The sequence below is a fragment of the Sminthopsis crassicaudata genome, chromosome 1 (genome assembly GCF_048593235.1).
Source record: "Sminthopsis crassicaudata isolate SCR6 chromosome 1, ASM4859323v1, whole genome shotgun sequence".
In the NCBI taxonomy this organism is placed as follows: domain Eukaryota; kingdom Metazoa; phylum Chordata; class Mammalia; order Dasyuromorphia; family Dasyuridae; genus Sminthopsis; species Sminthopsis crassicaudata.
The window spans coordinates 213711816-213724317 of record NC_133617.1 but is presented as its reverse complement, the minus strand read 5'-3'; the positions used below and the strand labels follow the sequence as shown (position 1 = coordinate 213724317).

Genomic DNA, 12502 nt, shown 5'->3' with positions numbered 1-12502 from the left:
AGTGACTATATATGTGTCATGTTTTCAGGGACCATAAGTTAATTAAATCTATAAAAGAACAAGGTTTTTTTTTTTGTTTTTTTTTTTGTTTTTTTTAAATGTGTAGTTCTGTACATTTTATTCTATTATTTGGGCTTATAATTTATCATTATTGTAATACCAACCAGATTTATAAATCACTTTTTAGGAAGATACTCCATATCTTAGATAAGCCATGAGCCAGTATAAATTAGGATTGGTTTTCAATTTGCTTCAATCTGCTTGTCACTTAGATTCTCTACACTACCTCAAGGAATACCCTTAGAGAAGACTTTTGAACATTAGAAGTTTTTTCAAGTTTATTGTTCTTCATATTTATGCCTTTAGAATTAAAGATTTGGAATCTGAGAGTAGAAATACCCCACATCTAGTATTCAATAGATGGTCATAAAATCACAGATTTTGAATTGGAAGAAATAAATGTTGGAGGTATTTCCTAGACAAGACACTTAATATTTATGTGCCTCAGTTTTTCCATATGTGATAAGAGGGAATTAGACTCATTGTTCTCTGGTTCCTATCATGTTCTAAATCTATGGAACTTTGATCCTAATCTATCACATTTCCCTCTTTTTATAGAGGTCCAGGGAACACTTTTATTTAGTTTAGGTCACACAATAAGTGTCAGAGCCAGGATTTGCTAAATCCAAAGCCAATGTTTTTTCACCTGTACCATGTGACCTGTTTTATTGCCTTGTCAGACATGCACTAGATAGCTATAAGTTGGGATGTTCAGGACTTCCCAGTGAATTACAAAATTGTATAAAAATCATTTCTATTCCTACCCTGTACAGTATAATAAAACACAGACTCAATTAAATCTAATTTCACCCACTTCCAGTACTATTTTACTATGTTTGATTCAATTATTTTTTCTTTTGATCATTTCTCTCAATTTGCTGATGCATCTTGAATTCCTGATACTTGTCTTTGATGAGTTAGCATGGAATTACTTTGTATGAAGGATAAGTGCTTAAAGAGGAGAGGAAAAGAATAATTTCTTTGACTGATTTATTTATTAATTTATTTTCTGAGGCAATTAGGGTTAAATGTCTTGCCCAAGGTCACACAGCTAAGAAGTGTTAAGTGTCTGAGGCTAAATTTGAACTCAGGTCCTCCTGACTTCAGGGCTAGCATTCTATCCACTGCACCATCTAACTGACCTGAGAATAATTTCTAAGAAACCTGTATACTAAGTTCCATTATAACATGCAAGTTTGTTCTTCTGGTTCTATCTTCATAAAAGTGTTTTTCCTCTTTTGGAGGAGGTATGTGGAAGACTGTGAGAATAAAAATCATTCGCCCTTAATTATGATATTGATGATGTATTTATAGGCAGTAAAATGAATTCAGGAGGAACAAAGATATAGAATATTGATTGAAATGAATTTGCTCATAAATTCTCAGTCTACTATGTTTTGAGCATCCTTAGAAAGTATAGGTCTTAACTGATTTTACATATCATATAATATGAAAATATAATTCTGAAACTGAAATAAATAGAAATTAGCATAAAAGGTTTCCTTTCTCCCTCCAAATTGTTTCTAAAGGACTGTGCTGGGCTCATGCCAACAGAGGATTAAACTCAGAATTTTGTCTCATTTTTTTGACCCTTCTAAAGATTCATAGAAACAAACATTCTACATAGCATACATAGAAGTATTTGAAATTTGAAAAGTGGGAAACTACTGTGCTTTTTAACAGTGCACAATCAAATCAGAACACATCAAAACAGCTGGTGTTCTGTGACTCAGAATAAATCAACCCGTTTTGAGTCACCTCATACTACTTTATTTCTCTTTACAGTTTCATAGAAGAGATTTAAACTAACATATGTCCTTTCCATTTGAATAAATCTCTGCTTTTAGCTGCTTTGCTTTCTCATCCTAAGATGAGTAAAATTGGCTGCAACATAGAAGGAAAAAAGACTAGCATTTAAAATAATTTCTTTAGGAAAAAAAATGTTCCTACATTTGTGTTACATAAATCATGTGCTCAGATGATGTGCCTTGGGAGAGAACATGATCTGATATCTTGTGTTTTGGAATGTGAATGATGCTATCTCATCAGTTTTTATATGATACGAAAAAATGGCAAATTTATTATAATCCAGCATCTGAGTTAATAAAATATTCTTATTGCTTAAGGTAATAATGATACTTCAAAGAAATATAATATTATGGTGCTAAGTAAAATATGAAAGACATTATTTGTTTTATATCCTGACATCAGTTTTTCACTTTTGTTCTGATAGGTATCTATTACACCATTTCTCTGGTGAAGGCTATTCAGCAGTGGTGACCTCTTCCAATCGAACACTCCACAAATTATTATCTCTGGACTCCCAGCTGACACCCTGCCGGAGGCTAGAGCTACTAAGCCAACTGGAACTGTGCCCGTACTCCTGTCAAGGTTTTTTTCTTACAGAGGAAAAAGAAAGAAAAAAAAAAAAAAGATGAAGTTGGGCAAAGTGGAGTTCTGCCATTTTTTGCAGATAATAGCTCTTTTCCTGTGTCTTTCTGGGATGAGTCAAGCAGAATTCTCAAGGTCCCGATCAAAGCCCTATTTCCAGGCAGGGAGGCCACGGACCAAGCGCAGCTGGGTGTGGAATCAGTTCTTTGTGCTGGAGGAATATATGGGTTCAGATCCTCTATATGTAGGAAAGGTAGGGAATTTGATTATCCCGTTAAATAGGACATATACTTATTGTTGATATTTAAGATATATTGGTGGGTAGAATAAAGGTAAATCAAAACAAAATCCAGAGGTTTTGTCCTGAATGCAGTTTTGAGTAGCTTGTCTCTATTTCTATTGCATTTTTCAAGCTAGAATTTCCTTATGTGTAAACTATTGTCTAGTTGTAATTAAAGTCCTTATGAAGGGGAGCTAGAGTTTTTAGAAGATATATTACTAACTTCTGAATCCTTGGGCTCTTTATAATCCTGGCTCTGTCACTAAATAAATGTTACTTCGGACATGTTACTCAAAGCTCCCAGTATCTTAGTTACTTCAACCTAAAAATGAAGATGTTGATAGGTAATCTCTAAAGTATATTTTAATTTCTAATGTGTTATATTAATGCAATGAAATAGAAACTTAATGAATCCTACCTTAGCTGTCTGAAAATGGGTTAAACAGAATGTAGCGTATATAACATAGTTTAATTTTAGTCCTCTGGGATAATATTGTGTTATCTTAAAAATTACTATAATGCCCCCTCAAGTCATTGAGTATTACTGTGATTTGGTATTAGACTTAAAATTTACTCATTGAAATACAGTTTATTTTTTTTACTTTCTGTGAGGGATAAAGAACAGATTTCTTCATTATTATTATTTTTAATTATTATTAATAATTGGCAAAAGCCACAAGGTGAGATTTAGAGCCATTTTTACTGAACCATCACATTGCTGATTATCCTTATTTCACTTCTGTGTTTCTTTTGCTTTGTCCATATGCTTTATTTTGCCACAGAAATGAATATGTGCTGAAAGAGAGGTAGTAACATTGTTAGCATGCTAGAATATCATTGGGATACAATTTGAGACTTTTGTGGCTCTGCCTTTAGTTCTGAGAATTTGGGTGAAATCATTAAGCCTAACCTGCCTTATTGGTGTAATGGTATGCCAGAAGAATTGGAGCTTCCTTGTGTTACTTAAATATAAAGCCAGGTCCTTAGGCTTCTGCTGAGTTTTAGGATCAACCAATAGTATATTGTTATGGAATACTGTGCTGAGCACAGCTAAAGGTTTTCCAAATGGAATACTTTGCCAAGAACTACTCATTCTGCATTTTTTCTGGTTACTTTGTCACTTTTATGTTGTTGTTCCTGATAAGCTGAGGCCAGATAAACCAGATAAACTTATCTTTGTATTGATTTTTCAGCTTTGAAGATATAGGAGGAACCTATCCTATTTATTTCAAGGATTGCATTTTCATTTGACCACCTTAATTTGTATGGTTTGCCAAACTACTTTACTACAAACTACTTATTACAAACTACTATTCCCCTCCCAGTATATCCAAGCCTCAAGTATTGTCTCCCCCCCCAAAAAAAAAAAAAAAAATTCAAGAAAATGGTGATAAAATATTTCAGGTGATACTTCTACAACTATATGAGGAAGTATGTTGGCTTGAGTATCTTGATAGATTCTTTGCTTTTCTTTTTGAGACATATGTTTAAGATGTCCATGTAAAGTAAGATGGAGTAGCCATTTTAATATTCCCTTTGTACCTCAAGTGCTTAACATAATGTTGTATACATTTTGGAGTTAGAGTGATGCTTCCCAGAACTATATTTCCCAGGGTGAAAACTCTTTCCATGTATGTTGATAAGCTTTCCTTCTGGGATTTATAGTTTCAGAGAATTGTCTTGAGACTCTTTGAGGTTAAGTGAACTGTTCACAGTAGCTCAGCTAGAATGTGTAAGAGGCTTGGCTTGAAATAGTACTTTTTTTTTTTTTTTTTAACATTTGTCATATCTTTTAGTCATGCTGCATCTTGACTTTTTCATAATAGGCACTTAATAAATTTTGGTTGAAGTTAAGTATTTGGATGATAATTATCCTTAACTCATATTTGTTCTTCCTAATAAGTATTCCTTTTTCAAAAGTGACATTTTTATACTGGCTGTTAAGCAAAATGACCAAGCCATTATGTATATTTTAAAAGTTATATGTACTTTTCAATATAGTTATAGAATTTTCTAGACATTAAAACATACACAAAACATAAAACATTAAAAGGGAATGTGACATACTTTTAATTGTGTTTCATACATTAAGCATTTTAATTTTGTATTATTATCAGGATTCTCAGACATAGTACAATGATGTATCTTCTACCATCACACTAGTATTTTTCTTTTTAAATTTAATTTTAAAAATTTTAAAGTTTGCTTTAAGAAAAGATGGTGAGAGTAAAAATAGTGATAGCCATAAAGATATTAAAAAGAATTGATGATTGGTTCAGTTGGAGAATTTCACAATGTGCAGTTTTGTGATATCTCTATTGGAAAAGCTAAAAAAAAGTTCAAGTATTTCAATAAAATGGCAATATGTATTGAACGAAATAATATTTGCAAGAATATAAATATTTAAAGAAAAAGAAACATTCTATTGATTTGATGAGTTTTAAAGGAGCTATGTAATATTATGATTTTAAAAATCATATAAATTATTGTTTTAAAAATCTTTAAAATGTAAAATACACATATTATACTATTTATGAATCCTTATAAGTATACACATTAATTGGCTAGAATAATTCTATTGAAATATATTGTATTTCCCTTTTAAACACAATAACAGGAATTGTGTGGTGTTGGATAATGGAATCAAGAAGAAAGAAAAAGGGTAGAAAATTGTGCCAAATCTAATACGATAATATTTAGTCAAGATAGATTTAAATCTTTTAGTGAGATTCAAAAAAATCAACTCAATTAGTGCAACATAGGAGACTAATATAAGATAGGTAATAATTTATGTGAAAAATGCGCAGGCTTTTAAAAAAGTGTGTTACATGAGAAAGCAATGTGACATAGCAGCCAAAGAAGCTGTTGTTATCTTAAATTTCATTAGGGAGAAATAGTGCCCAGAACTTGGGATATGATTAACCAAGTACTATATTGTCCCTTTGTTATGCCATAACTATAGTTTTGTATTCAATTCTGGACATATTAGGAAGGACACTTATAAGCCTGAATACATTCAAAGAACCATAATCAGGATGGTAAGGGGATTCTAAATCATGCTACTTGAAGAGTAGTTAAAGGAACTGGGGATGCTTATCCTGATGAAAAGAAGACTGGGAGAGGCAAAGGATGATAATTGAAATCCCATTATGTGCTAAAAGGATTGGTTTTATTCTGCTGGGCTTTGGAAGGCTGAGTTAGGAGCAATGGGCCAAAGAAGTTGGAGAGAGTATGATTTAGACTAGGCAAGGAATCTCTTCCTAACAATTAGAACTAGCTGCAAATGCAAGTCTAGATAAAAGTGGAACTTGAGGCTTTACCAAATCTAAGATTTTTTTTTTAAATTTTGGAAGTATTGATATAATGACAGATGTTTATAAGGAGATCAGAGAATAAAAAAAAAAATGTTTATTTTCATTAGTTCTAGTAGGGTATAATTGTGACCAAAAACATTTTAGACTCTGTAGTCTATTTATGGAAGAAAAAGGAAAATCATTACTGTGATTTGAGAAATGTATTTCCACTAATTTAAGATAGTGTTATCCCTTGGTAACTAATGAAAAGCTACTTTGATGATTGGGATGGTCAAAATGAAAATATAGTAAATGTTTTATAGATAAGTTCGATTGCATGATGGAAAACAAAGAACTAAATAATCAGATTTGTAATTACTTAGTATTTTTTAAAAATGTTTTGTACCTCTGGTGTTATTTGCAATATGAATAGATGTTGCCTCAAAACTTAATGTAATATTTACTCATTAGAAGTATTAACTATAAAAAAGTCTCTGTATCAGAAATACCTATGTATGACAGTTTCTATATAAAGATATTTAATTTTTACTATGTGATCTGAAATTTCCTTAATACCTCTCCTTTATGCAAAGATTTTTTCATGTCCCTGTGACACTCCTGAACCAGTATTTAAGGGTTCATTCTGCATATTGCAAGTCCAAAAGTATTCAATTTACTTTTTTTTTAATTAATTTATAATTATAACATTTTTTTGACAGTACATATGCATAGGTAATTTTTTATTTTTAACAACATTATCCCTTGTACTCCCTTTTGTTCCGAGTTTTTCCCCTCCTTCCCTCCATCCCCTCCCTTAGATGGCCCACATTCCCATACATATTAAATATCTTATACTATATCCTAGGTACAATATATATGCGCAGAACCAAATTTTGTTATTGTTGTTGAAAAGGAAGAATTGTATTCGGAAGGTAAAAATAATCTGGGAAGAAAAACAAACAAACAAAAAAATGCTCACAGTTTACACTCATTTCCCAGTGTTCCTTTTCTGGATGTAGCTGATTCTGTCCATCATTGATCAATTGGAATTGGATTAGTTCTTCTCTATATTGAAGATAACCACTTCTATCAGAATACATCTTCATACAGTATCATTGTTGAAGTGTATAATGATCTCCTAGTTCTGCTCATTTCACTCAGCATCAGTTGATGTAAGTCTCTCCAAGCCTCTCTGTATTCTTCCTGTTGGTCATTTCTTACAGAACAATAATTTCAATTTACTTTTAAAAAATACTATTTCACAAATAATTACCTTCAGTAAATATTTCATAAAATAGCAAAATGTGTCTTACAACAAAGTGTCTAATTGCTTCCTTGTCTATTGTCAATGGAAGAGAATACTTACACAACAGAAGTTAATTTGAGCATTTGATTAAAAGTAAACATCATTCTTTCTGATGACTAATATATAATAGAGCTTTTCATATCTTGAATATTGCCATATATGTATCAGAGAACCATAAGAAAGGCTTTTTGTGTATTGCCATTTGATTAAGAAAAATACCTTCACTGTGAATCTAGGGATAAATTTATATATCTATTGTGATTGTAGTTTGGTAAGGATGGTAATAAGTATTAAATGTCAATAATACACTGCTTTTAAGCTTTCTAACTCTGGTGCTTAAAATTTTGCTTTTCTTAACGTTTTGTAATATGTGCCAACTTTCCCTTAATGTATAATTTGAGTTAAATGAATATTATTAAGGAATGATGTTACCTTACTTTATAGAAAGAACAAATTGATGTAGAAAGAAGCTAAGGAATAGATATGATCAGATGGCTAAGTATATTAACCCTTACAGAAAATAACCTAAAATTATGAAAAGTGTCTATTAAAGAAGATAAAAATAAGCTTCTTCCCTTTCTCTCCCCCTTTAATTTGTAAATAATGCCTCGTAGCCAGTCAGTGATTCAGATCCCTAGAAGACTAATTTATTTTTGTCTTGGACACAGGAGAAATTACTTTCTTATTGGGCCACATGTAAGGTGCCCTTCCCTCCTTCCCAAAAAAAAAAAAAATACCTTCTTCAGAAATGGACTATGACATATCATCATAGACTTAGTACCAGGTAAAGTTTAAGCCTGTTTGACTAAAATGATGGCTGTAAATAACAAATTATAAGAAAAGTATATAATTTTCTAGTTGTAATCTCTAAGTGATTGTCTACAACCCTATCAAAGTCCTTGAACTTTGAAGTCTGTCAACTTTTTTTTTTCCTTTTCCCATATCTTCTGAGACTAAAAAGAATGTTTAACGATAGTAATGGGGATGGAGATATTTCCCAAAGAGATGCAACTTTGTTTTCCATGCTTTCTATGCATATAAAACTGTGGGGTTATTGTTCCATGACAGCAGAATCATTTCTATGGAATTCACTCGAAGAAAGTAGAAAAATAGGTAGGAGGGGTAGTATGGAGGATATAGTAGGGCTTCTAAGTTTTGCAACTAAATAAAAGGTTGTTTTAATAAGAAATGAAATGAAAGGAAAGGAAAGGAAAGGAAAGTGAATGAACAGTATTTATAAGCCTTTTCATTAGAGATCACAAACCAGGTTATTATTTTAACTATCTGGGTGTTTACAGGTTCACTTTAACTTGATATAAGCCTTAAATTTTTATTTATCAAAGTTGCCTTTAATTTTAGAACATGACATATGATTGAGATAGTAACTTTTGAAAGCATGTAGAAAAATGGACAAGGCACTGCAGGATTAAAAAAGGGGAAATTATCTAATCTTAAAAAATAAAAGATTAGAGTATACAATCTACAGACTACTGATATGAATTTTCATTACTTGAAAAATAGTTAAATATACCATAAAAAGGATGGTTAATGGATATTTAGAAAAGAAATAAGCATGGACCTGAGTTGAATTTTGGCTTCAGACACGTATTACCTGTCTGACCCTGGGAAAATCATTTAATCATATTTCTTTGTTTCCTCATCTGTAAAATGAGCTAGAGAAAGGAATTGCAGATCTTTTCAGTATTTTTGCCAAGGAAACCCCAAATGGGGTCATAAAAACATGACTGAAAATTTCTGAATAAGAACAACAACAAACGCTTACAGGAATAAGAACATGATAAACCTTTTGTACTCAGATCATGTTTAGTATATTATGTTCAGTACTGGGAACCATATTTCACATAGCACAATGTTAAAATGTTGAAAAACCAAAGGAAGACAGATAGGATGGTGAAAGAATTCTAGCTTATGCCATGTGAGGATGATTGAAGGAATGAAATATTTATTCTGGAGAAAGATCCACCTTGAGGTCCATGATAATTGTCTTCAAATATATGAAAAGACTTCAAGATAGAAGAGAATGGGAATAATGATTGGAGATTACCAAGAGGCAAATTTAGTCATAAAGTAAAGGAAAGTTTTCTAACACTTAACTTTAATCTAATGTGAAACAAGCTGCCTTGAAAAATAAGCTGACTCTATTACTATGATTGTAGGTCTTCAAAAATGGTGGATTACTGCTTATTAAAATTGTCTAGAAGGAATCATTTTTCATGTAAGAGAGCTACTCAGTGGTCCCTGAGCTCCATCCCCAGTTCTGATTCTTTAACTCTGTGTGTGTGTGTATGTGTTTCAAATAGCAAATGATAATTTTAATATATCAGCTCTATATAATTATTTTCCATGGATTCTTATTTTCTTTCAAATACATCATATTTCATTCCATTAGTATTTATGAAGCATGTAGGAAGAGAATCCAGAAAGAGCAACAAAAATCCAGAGAGGAGAGAGTTTCTAATAGCAAGGAATGGCTAATAAAATCAGATGCTACATTGAAGCTAGGAAGGATGAGGACTGAAGACAGGAAAGTGATTTTGCTACTCAAGTGATTACTATTAGTCTTAGAAAGAATAGTTTCTATTGAATGAACAAGTAGTAAACCCAAATATAAGATGTTGGGAAGTGAATGAATTGTGATAAAGTGGTAGTACAGAATGTAGATAGTTTTTTTGTTTGTTTGTTTGTTTGCTTTTTTGTTTTCCCTCTAGGGGATGTTGGTAATGATAAGGGAAGAGATATAGGAGGAAATAGAATTTAATGAAAATTGAAGGTTTTTTTTTTTTTTTTTTTTTTTTTTTGACTAGAGAGAGTTTGGATATGGAGAGATTGAAAATTAGAGGGAGAGAGGAAATAATTAAAGGGATGAGCATGAAGAGGGGAAAGGAAGAGGTGTTGTTTGCAAGGTAAAGTACCAAGTGTTTTTCAAGTATGAATCAAAGGAAGGGATAGCCATGAAGCTGACTTTATTTGAAGTATAAACTTAGGAGGAGAGGGAATTCTCAAAGGATTGCTTTATTTCTTTCTGAGAAAAAAGGGAAAGATGAGATCCTTTGTTGAGTGGGAGGGGGAAAGGAGTGATATCTATGGTTAGATAAGGAAAGAGGTTTGGAATACAGTCTGACAGGAGTAGGGTAGAATTAATAAATAAAAAGTAAAAACAAAATTGGCTATCATTGGGACTAATTTGAAATTATATAAGTTAAAATTGTAATGGACCAACTTGGGATAGGCATGTTATATTATTTTTTGTGACAGAATGCAGGACCTCTCAGGTAGGAGGTAAAAAAGATGGATGATTATAATTATTAATTATTGGTGTTTGGAAGAGGATGGGAGAATAGGAGAAGAGACTCAAGGATGGAAAGCAGTGAAAAATTGAACTGAATAACTGCATATTAAAGCTTTTGAAAGGAAGAAATAATGTTAGAATTGGGGTAGTAGCTTGGGAAATCAAGGAGTGATGAAGTAAGTAGAGGTCACAATGAGGAACGAAATTATTTATGAGATAGATTTTGGCACGAATGCACATGGAAAATGAAATATTATGTCAGAAAGTCAGAAATGTGAAGTTGGAAGACTTTAGACCAATGGAATGACCATCCCTGTAAATGGATGAAGTAGAGTAAAAGTACAAATAAGGAGATTTGAAGTATATAAATAGGGAACCAAGAATTTTTGTGTTTACATGCACATGTAAATTGGATAAATAATGAATTTTTTTCAATTAAAAAGTTATTTTAAAATAGAGACAAAAATTGTAGCCAGATAGTGAACTCTTTGAGAAAGGAAGGAGAATGACCTCGATTACAGTAAATAACAATCACAATTTGAATAAGATTAAATATGTTAATAAAGTGAACTTCAAAAGAAAGATTACTGAATGATAGTGGTAATTCTATAATACTGGCATTAGCACTGAGAAACAAGAAACATGTTGCATATTTCTCCTGGTACACTGTTCTGTGGTAAGGAGACAGGGAAAACAGGAACATCAGTGAAGTTAAATCCATTGCAGACGATAGCTAGGGTTACAGCCCTGAAGTGGAGATGAAACAAAGTATGGGGCTATTTTCTGCTGCTTGTGCTAATTTTGGCCTAACAGTTAACGTCAAAAAAAAAACACAGGTGCTGTACTAGTCAGCACCACATGAGATTACTGCAAATAGAGAAGTTTTGAATGCTGTGGATTATTTCACTTACCTTGGAAGTATACTCTCCAGGGATATACATGAACAATGAGGTTGACACATGGATTGCCAGAGCTACCTCAGTGTTTAGGAGACTCCAAAGGAATGTGTGGGAGAGAAGAGATATTAGACTGATTACCAACAGAAGATCAACAGAACTGTTCTTCTGACCTCATTGTTGTATATCTGAGAAATCTGGACAGTATACCAGCCCGTGTCAGGAAACTGAATTGCTTCCTTTTGAATTCTTTTAGGACAATTTTCAAAATCACCTGGATGATAAGGTACAAGTCACTGAAGTCCTTTCTCAAGCTAAACTGTTAAGTATTCAAACTCTACTTCAGAGAGTTAAATTCTGATGGCCACATTGTTTGAACCCCAAACATATGCTTGTCTAAAAGACTGGTTTATGGAGAATTTACACAAATCAATTGCTCACTTGGGAGTCAAAACAAATGATACAAGGACCCTCCCAAGTTCTGTCTGAAAAACTTTGAAATTGATTACATTACATGGAGACACTGGCATAGGATTTCCCAACATGGAAGAAAATGCTATTTTATAAGCTAATCTATAATGGGCCAGAATTCTGGAGAAAGGTGTTAACTCAATGGAATTGATAAGACAATGGTTATTTAGTTTAGCATAGTGATGAATAGTTCTCTATTTCAGTACATGTACTTAGTACTTAATATAGTTCTACAAGACTGACACCTATTCTACAAGAGTCACACCTACAATGATGTAATTATAATATAGAATATGTAAGCTGGGACAAACTCAGCCAGAGACATTCATTCCATCTCCCACCTTTGTGGTGGCTGGAGTCTGGAGCACAAGCCCTTAGACTCAGAGAGAGACATTCCATCTTTGATCAGGCTCATCTTGGCTCTCCTTCACTTCTTCACTGAAACCAAGTCCTGTCTGAAAGATCTCCAGAAAACTAACCAGAACATTACACTAA

At 32.4% G+C, this 12502-nt stretch overlaps 1 protein-coding gene across 1 annotated transcript in view; it reads left to right on the top strand.

The window, feature by feature from the left end:
* Window positions 1-12502, top strand: part of CDH7 (cadherin 7) — a 218789-nt gene that overhangs the window by 21012 nt on the left and 185275 nt on the right. Inside the window, exon 2 of the mRNA XM_074274278.1 lies at window positions 2294-2704. Within this exon, the coding sequence (XP_074130379.1) occupies window positions 2495-2704 (210 nt within the window). The 5' untranslated portion in view covers window positions 2294-2494. The remainder of the gene's footprint in view (window positions 1-2293; window positions 2705-12502) is intronic.